The sequence below is a fragment of the Podarcis muralis genome, chromosome 8 (assembly GCF_964188315.1).
Source record: "Podarcis muralis chromosome 8, rPodMur119.hap1.1, whole genome shotgun sequence".
In the NCBI taxonomy this organism is placed as follows: Eukaryota; Metazoa; Chordata; class Lepidosauria; order Squamata; family Lacertidae; genus Podarcis; species Podarcis muralis.
This window is the reverse complement of record NC_135662.1, coordinates 47,448,446-47,466,094: the sequence shown is the minus strand read 5'-3', so window position 1 is coordinate 47,466,094 and position 17,649 is coordinate 47,448,446. Positions and strand designations below refer to the sequence as shown.

At 37.8% G+C, this 17,649-nt stretch overlaps 1 protein-coding gene across 23 annotated transcripts in view; it reads left to right on the top strand.

Annotated features, from left to right (window-relative positions):
• The window catches only part of EPB41L3 (erythrocyte membrane protein band 4.1 like 3), a 129,256-nt gene that overhangs the window by 75,958 nt on the left and 35,649 nt on the right, over nt 1-17,649 (top strand). For all 23 annotated transcript variants that reach the window (XM_077933129.1, XM_077933124.1, XM_077933123.1 and 20 more), the window contains 5 exons: nt 10,637-10,741; nt 11,318-11,360; nt 14,744-14,819; nt 16,081-16,299; nt 16,524-16,611. In XM_077933129.1, coding sequence (XP_077789255.1) covers nt 10,637-10,741; nt 11,318-11,360; nt 14,744-14,819; nt 16,081-16,299; nt 16,524-16,611 — 531 coding nt within the window. The remainder of the gene's footprint in view (nt 1-10,636; nt 10,742-11,317; nt 11,361-14,743; nt 14,820-16,080; nt 16,300-16,523; nt 16,612-17,649) is intronic.

Here is a 17,649-nt window from a genome sequence, read left to right as displayed (position 1 = left end):
ACCATGTGTGGTGAGGGTAGCTTGTATGTGTGAGGATGTGTGTCTACATGTTTGTTTCTGCCCCTGCATGTGTAATTTCATAAAATTTAAGAAACCATCCTGAATATTACAGTTTTAGTTCATAATACTAGGCCTGCTGAGAGCTCTGTTGCTGATGTCATGAGAAAAGGCCCTAATTTGGTCTGATTCCAAAATGAGGACTAGGTCACCAATCTTCTTATTGGGATTTAGCAATCCTTTGGTTGTTGGGGCTTTTTTTCTGTTTAGATTAGTGCTGGCTTTTTAGGATTGTGAGCTCAAGGGTTATTAAAAATAAACTCTTGGCCCCAATAGAAAGTGTGCCATATTATACAATGTCACTGACACTTGTATGATTGTTACTATAATATACAAAAGTGTGAGACATTGATCTGCACACTGAAAATCTATTAGAAGAAGACATTTTAAATGCAGATATAATGCAACTGTGTTGCTGGATAATTGTTAGCATTGCCATTTGTCTCCAGCACTATTTTTTTTTTTTGTTGTTTAAAAGATTAAAGGGTGTGTGTGAAATTAAATGGAAAAATCAGAAACCCTTAACTGAGTATTATCAACACTTTCTAACCGATCATAAGAAGTTTATTTCTAATGAAGCTTAATTTACATTAATGTGTACTTGCAACACAGAGGCAGTATGAGATTCAGTGGAGGTTGTAGACTGCAATCCTGTACACACATGGTATTTAGTGGGGCTTACATTGGGGTAAACAATGCATATAATTGTGCTGTACTATTCCTTCATATCATGAGCATTACATTTTAAGCAAGTTTTTAAAACTGCACAGCAAGGATCGTTTTTAATACAGACAGATCCAAACATGCTATATGGAATAAAGAAACAATCTATGATAGAGTAGCAAAAGAATGTGTGTTTAAAATATCTACATTTGTAGACCACAAATTGAAATTTAACATAGTATTATTGAACTCAGCTCTTTATAAAACAAAAATAAGCTACTCATTGTGCTACAGGCATGTTACTACAGGCCATTATTTTGGATAACTAGAAGACACAAATTATGGTTCCCACGTGACATTTTAGGTAACAGATATTTAACATTTTAGTTTGCTGCTTGAATAGTTAAGCTGTTGCCAGTTGAGTAGCAAGAAAGGTTGTCACCAAGTTTTTGTTATGGGATTTCTACATTACATGGCAAAACTATTATTGTGGCCTAAGAACAACATGTCCAGAAATGCCAAACGCTACTTCTCTTTGTGTCTTTATGCTTAGAACAAATGAATATTTTATTCAAGATAATTCATTTGCTGGCATGCATGCAATGTCCTGTGAATGAAGAAGGAAAACAATGGAAAATAGTCTGGAATAAATGCCCTGACAGAAACAAGGTGTTAATTCAGGCCAACAACCTAGCCTGCATGTGTAAGGTTTACAGCGCAATCATGTGCACATTTGCTCAGAAGTAAGAGCCATTAAGTTCAATGGGGCTTACTCCCATAAATTGCCACCTTGCTCTTCCTTACAAGCCACATATTAAGGAATGTCTGTGCATTTGTTAAGCATTTTCCCCCCGACAGAAGTGAACCAAGGGTATTTTAGGATTTTGATTAAGAATGTTCAAAGGATTTTCAGCTAACCCTGAGTTTGCAAATCAGTGCTAAAAATGATGCACCAATAGCTGTCTATGTTGCAACTGTTTTAAAGGAGGGTTCCCTGTGTGGCAGTACCAGGATAACTCAGTGAATTTTTACAAGTCTTTAAAGTATTGCATATTATTATTATTATTATTGCCTCATTTATTGGTATTTCCATTTCTTAGCTGAATCCAATTAGTTTAAATGTTATTAATCTGTTGACTGCCTGCAGTTCTTAAGGAAAGTGACAAAACTCATTTTGATGGAATGATAACTGATAGAAGAACATTAGCAGTAAGCTCCTTAGTCAAACTTTATCATCCGTTCTCAAAGGATAGGTGTTTCAGCATTCAGACACAAGGCTATATGGTAATTCTGTATTTTCTATATTTGCACTGAGAGAATTCACTACAAGACTATCAGGGACAGAACATTTGCCTTGCATGCAGAAAGACCCAAGTCTATGAGACCCTGCAAGTCAGTGTAGACAATACCAAGCTAATTGAACAAGCTAATGGATGGGATGTGGGTGGCGCTGTGGGTTAAACCACAGAGCCTGGGACTTGCCGATCAGAAGGTCGGCGGTTCGAATCCCTGCGACGGAGTGAGCTCCCGTTGCTCAGTCCCTGCTCCTGCCAACCTAGCGGTTCGAAAGCACGTCAAAGTGCAAGTAGATAAATAGGTACCGCTCCTGCGGGAAGGTAAACGGTGTTTCTGTGCGCTGTTCTGGCTCGCCAGAAGTGGCTTAGTCATGCTGGCTGTATGCCGGCTCCCTTGGCCAATAAAGCGAGATGAGCGCCGCAACCCCAGAGTCGGCCACAACTGGACCTAATGGTCAGGGGTCCCTTTACCTTTACCTTTAATGGGTGTTTAGTCAGTAAACATTTGTATATAAGCCATCTTCCTATGTTCTAATGCTAGGGAATGTATATGTGCAGTGAGGTTTTTACTGCAAGAAATAGTTATGCAACATTGTGTCATAAATCTCATGGGATTTAAAATGAAACTGGGTAGTATTAATCTTGTCACCTGTGTGCACTCTCTTTCACTCACACATGAGCAAACCTGCTATTTAGATTAGGCTGGTATAGGATGGGACACTCCACTATTGTTACAAAAAGGCTATATTAGTATTGGGAAAGGGGGGAAATGCAAATAGAGGCATACTCTGAATGTTCACTCCCTTAAATTTTACATACTGTTCTGCTTGCAAACTCTTGACCTAGACCTCCTGCATTAAGAGCAAAGTTTGGTGGAACATTGTTAGCTTTTCTGGCTTTTAAATGCCTATATCACAAGAAAGGAACTTGTACAGTTAAATTGTTTCTGCCCAGAAGTCAACAGTTCATATGACTGACCTACTGTAAACATTGAAATCAGTCAACTGGAAGTGGTGGACATGTGCTATTACTGTATTACAGACAAAGTGTTCCTGACAACTGGCTAAACCTTCAGGCTTTTCTTCACTAAAGGGATCATTATAGTTGGTTTAGGATGGGTAAAGTGATGTTTCAAGTTGTTTATATTTACTGCCTGACCCTGATCTGCGGCCCTTGGGCTGGATTTGCCCCCCCCCCCAAGCAGTTTGGGTGACTCCCAGGACCCTCAATAATTTGGCAATTAATTGTTTAAAAAATGTTCTGCTGAGTGATACTGTAGGATATCACCGGTGCTCCAGAAATCAGGAGCCACTGCCTCAGTTTTCCCTACAAAGGCACTTCTCCCTCCTAATGATACAATTGCAAGGTTTTTGAGCTCAGGAAACAGGAAGGAAAGCTTTCTTTCTTTTCTTTTTTGCAGTAGTACCAAACCAGAAGAGCAGAACAGGTGCCTTTGCCAGGCAAGAATACATTTGAATGTGTTGATTGAATGATTGAACACATTGATTTGTTTTTCTTCTCCATTACAGTGCCGAGGTAGGATTGCCTCATTTCTTAGCACTGCAATTGAGAAATGCTTTCACTTTGCTCTAGATGCAGAGCTGAGTAGGAAAGCCTCCCACTCTAGCACTGCTGTGAGAGAGCAGAACCAAAGCATTTTAAAGTTTTCATTGCAGTGTTGCATGCCCGAATGTGTGACTCAGTGTGCATGCCTTCCTGCCTATCTGTATGCTGTGTGTGTTCCTCCACACATGTGCATTGGCCACAGCCACCGCTGGTATGTCACCCTTTGAGAGGTGGCCAGCCCTCAATTTCCTTTGACAGAAAAAAGGTTAACTGTCCTTGCCCTACATAGACAGGTGTGTGTATTTTTGTGTGTATATATTTCTTTCTTTCTATTTCTCACTGGGTGTGTGTGATATGCTTATTGATTCCTCTTTGCTACCTGGTAATATAATGTCTATACTGCATTCTGTTTTTTCTTTCAGTCTGGATGGACCCATGTTCTTATTTAGTCTAGAAGTTTGCTCACTGGCATAATCCCTTTTGTGGGTGGTGTGACGTGTTTCTTAGCTGATTTCATTTTAGGTCCATTTTATTCTGCATTACACAGTCATCTTCAGCAGTACAGTGCCCACTTCTGGGTGCTTTACTTTAAGATAGATACAGGAAGTTTGAATGGGATCCATAGGAGGGTAGTGAAGATTCTCACATTATGGATACCCCTTCCTATGAAAAATTGGTGAAGGGATTTGGCATGTTTACCCTGAAGAGGAAGACTGAAAGGGGAATGACATCACTCTTTGAACACTTTGAAGGGCTTGTTGCATCTATCCATGGTGTAGATTCTTTATTGGTTATGTGGCAAATGGCAGGTCCCATAGTTCCCTTTGTAGCTGAGAAACACTCTGTAGAGATTGTCATATAATGAGCCATAGTCTTGAGCTTGTACTCTATTAAACATTCTCCCAGTGCAAAAGTCCGAGACACAAACAGTTTAGGGAGAACAATTAGCTTGTAAAATTGGTTTATCTCTTCATTATTTCTCTGTCCTAAGAAATTCCCCCAAAGTATACCCTAGTATTTAAACTGAATAATAGGCATTTATAATAATCCACCAGATGTTTAATTTGTAGTCAATATTTCCTCGCATACTTCAATCATTATTGCTAAATTATGTGGGTGCTGTATATTAAGCCATTTTCAAACCGATACATATCTTCAAAAGCATACATAAAAATGAATAAAACTATTTAAGAACTGTGACATTCTTCAAAGGATACATAAAAAGGAAGAAAACTCTGTTTAAGTACTGTGACATTAAATCATTGGTATTGTAAATGACCTACACATACAGGCAATTCTCAGCTTACACTCTGGGGATTGCACATAAAGTCTAAACCTACTGGGTTCAATGGCGGGTGGGATTGCCAAAGTCATTTTTCTCAGAACCCTGCCCACTTTCTACATATTAATTTAGTTATTTATCTGCCAAGTGCTGAACACACACAAGTTAAATGTGTGTAAGTTGTGAGTTACCTGTATATATATATATATATATTAGAACACAAATTACTTTATACTAACGAGTTAATGTTTAACATTGTTTGCCGCAAATTGTGATAACCGATATATTTATTTGCAGACTAACAAAGGACTCATTAGTATGACTGTGACTGTAGTCAAACCTCCTCCATATTGTGTCCACTTTTCCCTCTAATGCCATGAGGCTTGCAATTTCTTCTCAGCCTCTGATTTCATCGCTTTTTTCAATGCCAGTGTGATTTGCTCAATATATGAGGGGGTGGACTCTCAGGGCAGTGCACCATGGTCCTTCAGGCTGCTGTTGGCTATGGGCCAGGATACATTAGTACTAGGCTGTTGGGTGCTTAAGGTTACTTGAGAAACTTCAGAAGCTGAATTCTAAGGTCCATGGACTAGCTTTAGTTAAACTGACTGCTTTCTTATATTAGACATTTACTTATTCATTCATTTTGTGTATTTGTATACAATTATTCAGCCAGTGCGGCTCTCAATATAATACAAATGACTATAAAATCAATACAATACAATTTATTGCTGGTTATGCTACAAATGCAAATAATTTATAATATAACCAGCAGTAAATCAGCAGTTAAAATAGATTAAAATACAGCACTTTTTATGCCATAGAGGCTTTAAAATTGCAGCTCTTTGAGGGCCAAACCATTTGAGACATCAATTGTAATCATGGAATTAATGTGCACATTTTGTAATGTAAATAGCAGCTAAGGTGAACTGGGGAAGAATTGTCCTAATATAGAGGGAAGAACAGGCAAAATTGTAGGAATACATTTCAAAGACTTGAGAAGCAAAAGGAAACTGCAAAAGTGATTGGTGAAAGCCATCTGGAACATAAAAATGCTTTGGGACTAAGATCTAGAGCTTGGGGGGCTAGCGTCTCTCTTCGTCCATCTCCTTTTCTTTTCAGCTAAGGCAACAATAAATAATGGTTTGGGATGAAAAAATTATTTAGTCCTGTTGCCACCATTGATTTTTTTAAAAAAATAATTGAATGGTGTGTTGCCAGACTCTTAATTCTTTCAGGCCTAGAGTTGGTTTGTACTGTTAGTAGGGAAGGAAAGTACTAACTGAAATATAATCCCTTTGGTTCTCTTTAGTTACAGTCTAAATGCAACACAACTCCTGGCAGGACTGAGATCTTACCACAATATTACCTTTACTTAAAGACCTGCACTGACTTCCTCTTTATTACCTGGCCAAATTCAAGGTTTTCCCATTGGTATATAAAGCCCTGAACGGCTTGGGGCCAGTTTATTTGAAGGATCATCTTGTTCCACATGTACTTACTCAGCCACTTCTATTTTGGGGTCTTTGTTCCTCTTTTGTGGAGCATTGTATCTTTTAGTGTGGCAATATCTGTGCTTTGGAACACTTCTTCTTAGGCAGGCACCCACACTATACCACCATTTTTATTTCAACAAGTCTACATCAGCAGTTTAATGTTTGTATATTTGCTTTTTTAAAAAAGCTGATTTTTTTGGGGGGTGTATCATTTACAATTATTTTATATTACTTTATGTATACAGCTTTGATTAAGTAGTTCATACTTTTTTCTAAATAAATTAATAAATATGTTTTTGGGATATGTGCTGTATACATGGTTTCCAACAAGCATATACTTTTGTTTGCTTGATCTCGTTACGAGTCAGATGAAGCCACAGTGGAATGTGCACATTAGAAATTACATGAAGTGCTAATTTAACTGGTATATTGCAAACCATTGTTGTGTGTTCCCTTATCCTCTCCTATCCAACACAATGGGGTTTTGATGGTAATTTGAATTTCAATGTTTGGTCACTTGTTGTATATTTGCTGCCAATAAATTTTCCCCTCTTAAAGTTACATATTAAAAAAGGCACCTGCCTCCTGCAGGCCTCCAGTAAAACGCCTTTAACCAGCAACTGCTTATTGCTTATCAAAGCAGATTTGCCAGCTGAAACATCTTTGATTTTTGACCTTGCCTGGCTTTTAAATTGACAAGGTGCTGTATTGTCATCATGAAAATGCAAATAGATGCAAATTGCAACCTTGAATTTTAATATAATTCTGAGCCCAGCAATTTTGTTAATAATCTGCCAACAGTCTTTCAGCTAGCCCATCTGCATTGACAGATACTAAAATGGACAACACAATCCCAGAAAAATCAAGTATCACACTTGTTCCTCCAATTAAGCAAGTACCTCTACCTTACCGTCTAATTACACTTTAGTACTGCAAGCTACTGACCCATATTTGAAAGCATATGGTGTTAGATATTACCAAAATAGTTCTTTTTAGCATGTATCATGTTCCCTGTTAAATTGAGCTGGAACTTCTTGCTAGGTGTACATAAAAGGGTGTTGCAAAGGATTTACAGAAAAACAAACCCACAGTCATGGCTCTTGACAATTATGTCTTGAATTAGTTCCTTCAATTTACATCCCTAAGTGATTGTCAACTAGTTGGTGTTTAGTACAAGCCTTATGTTGGTGAAAACTGAATCTAGAATGTGTGGCAATTAAGGAACACAAAGAGTATCTGTTCCCTGTTGTTTTTCACCTTAGAGAAGTTTATTGGTTTTTTAATATTTTTCTCAGTCTTCTAAATGGAGATAATAAAATCTTTTCCCCCTTTTGCAAAATAACCTGGAAAAACTCAGGCAAAGTTGACAGTTTGGCGGAAAACATAATTTTCTTCTTCCTATGTGCTGCCCATTTCTATCATCCTAAATGATTTCTTGAGGACTCTATAGATAATTGCATAGTGACTTCCCCTTTTTCATTATTTCTTTCTGAGGAACTTTAATAATTTGAGGCTAAATGTATAGCCTTTGGGGGAAGCTGTGGAATGAAATGAATTAGCATAATTTTGTTTCAGTACAAATTAGTTTAAGAATGGCACTTGTAATGTTGTTGAGATTACTCATTATTTTTAATGCAGTTAGTGCATTCCTGTTATGTTTTGTACCTCACGGTTATAAAGCTTTTTGGGTGTTTTTAGGCATCTTCGCCTAACAGTTGGGGCTGTGTTTATGTTTCCTAAAACAAAATAGTTCAGAAATCTCAGTCTGAGGGGTGTACAATCAAAATAATTCCTGGATTTTCTAGAGCATTATATTCAGATATATCCTGCTTTAGTTGCCCACACCAAATTAAATGAGGCAGGTAGGCATCAGGAAGCGGGGCTTTTCTAGCAGTGGCACTATGGTTATGGAACATCCTCCCCAGTGAGTCTCTCATGGCACCAGCTTTGTGATATTTTCATCACCAAAGTCATTTCTCTTCAGCTAGGCTTCCTAAATATCTTATATATTCTGGGCCTCACAGTTTTTAAATTTGTGCTTCTGATTTTGGGGGTGTGAAGAGCTTTGTTTTTTGTTTTTATTGTTTCATGTTTTATTTCATATAGTTACATTTCTATTTTTATTTTACTATTCCTTGTATACCACGCAGAGAGCTAAATGTTCTGGGGTGATATACAAATGCTGAAATCAGTTAAATAATCAAGAGTACACATTACATAATCACTCTGTTTTATAGTGATTAATCTGAAAACTAATATAATATCCCCCAAATTTTCAAACTTCTTTCTGAATAGAAACAGTTTCTTCAAAAAGGTAAACGTACATGCACTGTTAAAGGAAAGCACATGAACTCTAACCACTTAATGTAGATAGCACATATTGTAGCTTAAAATATTGATTCAGAAACTCAAAGCAGTTGTAGAACATTGCAACTTGATTGTGAGGTCTTGTGCAACAAACCTCACCAGAAGCAATACCTCTGACCTCTGCTCACCACACACCCCAGAACAGATTGGGATGTGAAGATAGGCTTCTTCTTGGAGAGCTATAGATTTGAACAGATCCTGAGGGTAGATAACTTCTTTGATGAGAGCTTAGGGTTTCTATCCTGAATTTCCTGTACTGGACGGATCAGTTGATGAATTTTAGATCTAGGATTGCTCTCCATGATGTTCCTTCCTTCTTCAGAACCACAAAGAATGTTGAACAGATTCCATAGCAAAATTGTTCCCTGGGAACTGGTTCTATGGCTTCTGCTTGTAGAAGATGCTTCACTGGAGCATTTTTGTGGATCGTTGGATATCGGAGACAGCAAGAATCTCGGAGACAGATTGGAGGTGAACTCCAGTTTGTAACTGTTGAGAAGAGTGCCAGCGCCCAGTGTTTGGGCCAGTGCGCACGTCTTGCAGTGACATCTGCCACAAAGGAATGAGGGGCATACTGAGAAGTGTCCATAGTTGCATCTCCAATGAAGGGAGCTTGAGGTTTGTTTATAGGTTGGCTAAGCTGCAGAGGTGAAGATGTCAAAGGCTGGAGACCAGGGAGCAGTTCTGCTTGATTGTTGATGCTTGTGTGCTGTGTGTGTTATTCTTTGTTAATGCTGTCAAAATTCTCAAAATGGTGAATTCAGGCCAGATAACAGTGAATATTATTTCAGATTCCAGATAGCCTTATAAAACCCCTGCCCTGCTTTCATTTAATCATCTCAGTAAATTATCTCAAAAGTTTCAAAATGCTATAGTAATTTACATTTCCTTCAAAATGTTGTCATAGTTATTCATCTTACTAGATATTATCACATCTGTGTTATCTTGTAATTTAAACTCTTCCACCCCAACGTATTTCGTCTAGTGGTGAGCAAAGTCCCTCTGGCTCAATCGTAATTGAGTCATGAATGCCATATTGAAAAAAAGAATTCTTCATTTTAAATTGGCCAATAATGTCTTATTGCAGTGCTGTTTGGAAATTCCTTTGCAAGTGCAGGGAAGGCAATGCATTATCTAGACAACCATGAAATCCTCTCTTGGATTGTGTGCAGAATTCTTTGATCAAGAGGAACACCACCCCCACCCCTGGGGAAACAATCAGCTTTGGTTTTCCTTAACCCCTATGCATTCACTGTTATAAAAATTACATTTGCATGATGCATATCCTGCCCTTTAGGCATACTTGATGTCCCTAGCCCTGGGACCATGACATTCTAATTTTAGGTAAGTTATATTCAGTTTTACAAAAAGTCCAAGTTAATTTCAGAAATCAGGACAGGTCCATTGAGAGCCAATAAGACGTTAACGCTTTCAACTTCTGCATATGTGCTGAAAATGTTCCCTACCATTGGGCCTGTTGCAAATAATATTGAAGAGAACAGACTTGGATCGAAAGCTGCATTTAGGGGAACCCTCTTCCCCCCAAATTCTGCTAATTTTCTCCTTCCTGCTGCAGTCTCCATGTCCCACCCTGTGCCATTCTGTTTTTTGGGATGGGTTCAGTGTGGAGAAGGGGCCAGGAAAACTGAATTTTGTGAGCTGCGTAGGATGGATCCTTCCCATTATGTTTTTATTGCAATTAAAGTAATAATTTAATGGTAAGGCAACATAGCTTGCAATAGAAGGAAGTATTTCAGGCGTGGAAAATTCATATTATGACCCAGTTAATATCAAACTTTTAGCTTGAAATTAAATGAATGTTCACTTAATTATTTTAAGCTGTCTTGATTTTTTTAAAGGTTCGTGTGTTTTGATGCTCAAACTTTTTATTTCCTATACTTTCTCTGTAGAAACGTTCAAAAGGCCAGGTGCTGTTTGACAAAGTGTGTGAACATCTGAACCTGCTGGAAAAAGATTACTTCGGGTTAACATACAAAGATATGGAAAGCCAAAAGGTAAAATTAGACAAGAATTTAGGAAATTCATAAAGAAAGGATAAAATAGGGAAAATATATCAAATCCAAGCATTTCAGTCTTATTAATCATACTGAGATTGTGTTGTCAGAATCATCAGCCTTCAAAACTGGTCCGAGTGGAGGCAGTAGCATCCTCCTGTCAGCAACAGTGTTGCACTTTTCATAATGGAGTGGGGTCCCTGTCAGTCCTGGACACTGAGGTCCAGCTCCGAGGGCCTTCTGGTGGTTCCCTCATTGTGAGAAGTGAGGTTACAAGGAGCCAGGCAGAGGGTCTTCTCAGTAGTGGCTCCCGCACTGTGGAATGCCCTCCCATCAGATGTCAGAGAGATAAACAATTACACAACCTTTTGTAGACATCTGCTGGCAGCCCTGTATTTGGGAAGTTTTTAATATTTGATGCACAGTTGTGTTTTTATACTTTGGAAGCCATCCAGAGTGGTTGGTGCAACGCAGTCAGATGGATGAGGTATAAACAAATGATTAGTTGCTGTTGTTCTTCTTGATGATTTTAAAAACATGTTTGTACATTCAAATATTTTAAATACTTATTTTCAGAATTGGTTGGACCCAGCCAAGGAAATAAAAAAGCAGATCCGAAGTAAGTTGTGCTAAATCATTTTAAAGACATTAACTGTAAGTTTTAAATAGGGATTCCTTCCAGGTAAGTAACATTAGGAATGCTGCCTAAAAGATGTGATTATACCTGTAGAAGAGGTCTATATATCTGTGGTTCTACCTTGTATTTTTAAATTTATTTTTCTACATTGTTACCCAATTTTATACTTCCTTTCTCCTCTTACCAGTGCTTGACATGTAAATGTACTTGTGAACTGCTTTAGAAACCTAAAAGTACCCAGCATAAATTAAGCATCAAGGCAACCAAGTCGAATATTTAAGATCCTTTCTACAAACTTGGTGTAATGCATACACATGGAATTTGCTGTAGCAAACAGATGTCAGTGTTCATTCTCAATCACACTTCACAAATAAAATCTTTCCAGTGGCCAAGTATATGCAAGCAATTACATTTGGTAGGAAGCGTTCTCCATCTGGAATTAAAACATGGTTTCTGGTTTACAAATGTTAATTTATAGTATGAGCGAAGTGGTATACTTGTAATGAGAAATATTTAATAAAATGTTGTAAATGCTTTAAAACATCAAAATTTCTGTAAAGAAATGTCTGCTTTGAATAGCCAAATTATGTAAACCTGTTTTGAAAGCCTAAGCACATGGATTTCAGTTGAACTAGGTTTACATGTGACAGCAATGGTTTCAGCTGCTTGCCATTTTTAAAAATCAGTATTGATGTAGTCAAGAAAATGTGCAGTGTTTGTTATGGTAGATTCATCTGATGTAGACTTCTTAGCCAAATGTGAACAATGGTAACTGCAGGAGATTATCCTGAACAGCAAAGTCTAGTCCTGCTCTTGACAGTGGGAAGAGATGCAGTTGTAGCATATAAAATGCAAAACTTGCTGTTTCAGAGAATTACTTTAGGAACCCAGTATTACCAGACATAAAATATTATTGACTGATAATTTAAGAATGCAAATCATACACAAAAATTCATTAGCAGACGGGATCTCCTTTGGGCTCCTCTACCCTGAAAGGCACCCAGTTATCATTGCAGTTAAAAGTAATAATGTTCAATGGCACCTAAGAAAATTTGGCAAAAGTATGTATACAGTTTTTCTCACCCTGTTTCTTTGTTTTACCCAATGTGGGGAAGAAATATGGACTCTGCCTTTTTTCTAAAATCAGTACAGCACAGCAGGCTTACTTGAAGTCTTTCTTGCTTTTCCCAAACAAATGAATGGAATCCAAACATTTTCCAAAGTAGCTCAGAGATTTGTACACCAGGATTGTTAAGATCTCTGATTAATTGCCATTTAGAAGTCTGTTTTTCCTGAATAAACCAAGAGCTTTGTTCAAGCGAAGGACTTGTTCAAGCAGAAATATATGTAGGGAAGGACCAAGAAAAGAGAGTCTTTGTATTTTGTAAGGGCAGAGGTTCATTCATGTATATAACATTCCAGACCCTAAAGGACAAAACCTGTAGGAAATTTGCACACAATTTAATATATATTGTACTGTCAAGATTAACATGACCCCTCTACTGTCAAGCACACCAAGGCTTCAGTAATGAAACTTGACACACCTTCAACATGCATATTCATCATGACGTGCTCAGTTTAAATAGTTAAAAATAGGATGTTGCAAAGTAGAAAAGTACTTAAAACTGAAATTAAAAGATATACTTTACACAGCTTCTGCTGGTAAGATATATGGCACCTTAGTGAAAGAAGAACTTGGGCAGAATTTCAGTAAACTGTAAGGGATATTCAGAGGTCTAAATAGAAAAATATTGTATGTTGTGTAGAGTCCCCAGTCTACATGTTCATCTGCATTTTATGATTTTGATGGTTCAGGCAGTGACTCTGTTTTTTATATAGTTTTATAGGCATATAGATATTCCTTTTCCGCATAGTGTGTGTATGGTTTAGTCATGGCCTTTGGCTAGTACAATAAAGCTTATTTACTTACCTTAGTGGGCTGAATTTATTATATGTTTTATTTCTAAACATTTCTACCCTGTCTTTCTATTAAAATATTCAAGGCATCTTATAAATAATAAAAACTGCAAGCAAGCAGGAACGTAACAATTACAGTACATGTTTTAAAAACAGACTTACAAGACAAGTTTAAAAGCAGCAGCGGTTGAATCCTTATTTAAAGCAGCATCATGTTTTTAAAAATTGTGTGTACCTTTTCCAAAGAACATTACAGAAGTTTAGTTGCATCACAACCAAAAAGGCACTTTCCCCTTCTCAGCAGGTATCTGATAGTGAGGTGATCTGGAGAAAAGCCTCAGGGTTAGACTCATGGGAAGGAAGATTAATCTAGAGATACTCCAGTTACAGGCCACTGAGAGCTGTAAAGGTCAAAAACAATTTTGAATCGAGGAAAAAAAATTGGTACACAGTGTTGTGGTTAAAGGATGTGTGTAATATCAGTACATTGCAGCCTTCACCAACCTGATGCTGTCCAGATGGTTTGGACTACAACCCCATCAGCATTCACTGTTCTGTTAGGTCCAGTCAGAACTCTGGCAGCTTTGCATTATGAACCTGTTGGAAGTTTCCAGGCTGCATTCAAGGGAGTATCCCACATAAGAGTGCATTATGGTAACCTGATTGTCATTAGAACTTGAATGACTGAGGCCAGGCCCAAGAAAGGGCACTGGTGATATTTATTTTATTTATTAAATTTCTAAACATCCCTTCAGCCGAAGAACACAGGGTGGTTTACAACATAAAAACACAAAGATACATACTATAGTAACAAACCAAAACAACCTCTTATTTTATTTTATTTTCTGGTATACAAGATCAGGCTGTAAAATGCAAATGTTTATACCTCTTTGCTTTGTCAGAGCGTTCTTGTAGCAAGACCGAACCATTTTAAGACTAATAAGCAATGTAACTGGTCGGAGCAGGGGAACTAAGCTGGCTAGTTGACTGTAGTGATGTTATTGCCTCATCTTGAGGCTTTCAGGGCTGATTCTGAGTAATGACCTCTATGTTTTATCTTTACAATTTTGTACATGGTGAAGGACAAAGAAATTCTGCTGAGATAGATATCCCCAAGGTGCTGATGAATGTGTTTATAGAAATAACTATATGCTTTACTCAGTTGTGGGCACAACCTTGCTAAATGTTTAGGTGGCATTGTTCTTATCTTTGTATTTGATTGTGTAAACCGTATCTTAGCCAAGAAAATTGTCCTGGGTCTACAAGTTTTTGCAGACGCTTCAGATAAGTTGCTGTTTGCCGAGGGACAATTCTTTTTATTTATTTTTTGTTAAGTTAGGAGCCTTCAATCTTCAATTATGAAAGCAAAGGAAATGGTTCAGACAACTGGATAACCATTATTGGACACGGTATGCAGAGAATCCTAATTAAGTTTTGTTTTCTTATAGGTGGTGCTTGGCATTTCTCTTTTAATGTGAAATTCTATCCTCCTGATCCTGCCCAGCTTTCTGAAGATATTACCAGGTATTTAAAACACCCAGCAATCTTTATAAGTCGGTCATGAAAAGTTATTGGTGGTGGCAACCTCTAACTAACAATTATTAAACAATTGTTTGTATAATGTGAGGTGAACACTATTTACTACCATACTGATAATGGGTGATGGAAGGAAATGTAGATATTGGAGCTGTATCATCCTCATCCACCTGCCCCCCCCAAGGTCTAACTTATAATAAGCTTGCCTCACTGCCATCCCCTTACCTTTGTTGAAGGGTTGGTAGGTGTACTAGGGTGGGCTTGCAGTAGCCAACCCCTCAGCCTTATGGCATCCAGTGCACTGAAACCTGTGAAGTGTAGCAAAGAGCATTTGAAAACTACATTTCCCATGTTTCCTGCGCATACTCATGAGCCTCCATTGCTGGGAACCGGACTTCCTTGCTAATGACTGACCCATCCTGCCTACAGTAAGTTTTGGGGAAGGGCTGGATAATTGTCATAGCAGAAGGCTGGGTTTCTCTGAAAAATCTCAGAAAATTTGAGCTGAGGAGACCTCATCTGTCCTTGACAGTGGCTGTGACATTCACATAATCGTGAACATATGAAGATGCTGCAGTAAACGGAGGGAATAGTTCTTTGCTACCATTAGCAGGTGAAAGACATATTTCTGAAATTGCCGCTTGTAGTTAGCATTAAATGAAAAGTAAGCAGAAGAGGAAACATGAATTGCAATTAAAATAATACAGCAGTGACATACTGAGAAGAACCAATTCCCACCATTCCTGATTGTTATGACTGATATTCTAATGTTTTATTGTGACTTGAAATTTCAACTTTGTTTTATTGAGCTGGTTCTGTTGTGGTATTTTGTTGTTTTTGTTTGTTTGTAAACAGCCTTGGCACTTCTGCTCAATGTATAAATTATTCTAATTAATATATAGTGCGTGGGAAGGGAGAACTCTCTTGTGCCTAAAATAAAAACTGGAGTTCTGACTGCATCTACTGTTTCTTCATATGTGCACACCACTTGGGATTGTGTTTTCAAGTGCTCCATTATGTATCAACCTAACTGGTCATCCCCCAACTGCCCTATGACGGAAAGAAGAGATTTCTTTCACATTCCTGTTTGTCCTTTCTTCTGCTTCCTACCACTTTGGTTAAAGGAAAGATTCTGCACTTGTCTAGGCTTAATGGAACCTTTAAACTGCTTGTGAATTGCTACAACTTGCGAGGGGTATGGAGGTGTTAATGAGGGTTTTTTTACATTTTTTTTTTTTTTTTTTTGCAGGTACTACCTCTGTTTACAGCTGAGAGATGACATAGTTTCTGGACGACTGCCATGTTCTTTTGTTACACTTGCACTATTGGGCTCCTATACAGTTCAGTCAGAGCTTGGGGATTATGATCCTGATGAATACGGAAGTGATTACGTCAGTGAATTTCGCTTTGCACCAAACCATACTAAAGAACTGGAAGACAAAGTAATAGAGCTTCATAAAAGCCACAGGTAATATAAGCAGGTGGGAAATGTATACAATATAGTCCTTCAAGAAAAATGTACTGAATTTCAAAGCATTAAACTGAGGGGGAAATAATTGGATGGAGTGAATAATAGTGTAAAACAGACAACTGCATGAAATCATTTAAATCATCATAAAGGACACATTTATTTTCCGGGAAACAAGTTCATTTTTAAGTGTGTTTATTTCTACTCATGTTGATTATCTTTAGGGGAATGACACCTGCAGAAGCTGAGATGCATTTTTTGGAGAATGCAAAAAAATTGTCCATGTACGGAGTAGATCTGCACCATGCCAAGGTACAGTCTAAGTAGCAGGATGGTTCAGATTAGGAACTTAGAAGTGTTGCCATTCATGCATTGATTTTTATTGTCTAGTTTATTTAATATATTTTGATGAACTGATGATTATAAAATAAAAAGAATGCTAAAGCACTTTTAACTGAAATGTAAATTCAGTCAGATCTATGTTATAGAGTGTCCTATCCTTCACCTGGCATGTAGTTTCAGTGGTACATTGTTCAGCATCCACAGAGCCATTGAAGAGGCTCTGGTCTCTTCTGCATGTAATGCTAAGCTAAACCATGGCTTTGTGACAAGCAAGCAGGTGGGTAATCAGTAAGAAAATAATGGTAAACCATTGGTTGCAGCTCATGGCTTTTGGAGAGTGAGACAAACCTTGAGACTGAGTTTGCATGAAAAGCTAAGCCAACCTATGGCTTAGCTCCAGGTATCAGGGCAGCAGGATGACTGTGGGAGCGCCAAAGCAGTCATGATTTTCTCTCTGAGCTTGCTCATTCTTTCCAGACCATGATTTGGCTTACCATTGTGTGTGAATCGGTCCTTTGTCTTACGTACCTGTGGAAAGTTCTGCAATCAGTGCCATGGAATAGAGTTAACCAAACCAAAATGTACTGTACTTATATATGGTGAAACAGTGTCTGCAAAAAGTGGTTTGGCTTGACATGTGGCTTTAGTCTTCCTCAATTTAAGATCACACGTTTACATCTTAGTCATTATATATTAAATGGATCATGTTTTTGGCAAAACGTTGCTGACCAGAAAAAAAATTATGAAGTGCATGTTATTCTGAGTGCATTCTGCATAAAATCTTTTCGAAAGCTTCGATAAATGTATATAATATATACACAGGTTTTGAAAGGACTGCAGGGCATTTCAGAAGGAAATCTGCATAGATATTTGAGTGAAAGAAAGTCTTTTATTTTGTGTTCTGTTAATTACATTAACTGTTTTTGCCAAAAATGGGAGAACTTTGTGGTTCAGTGGATGGCATTCCCCACAAAGGAATGCTGTCCACCTCCAATCTGATGTTCAAAA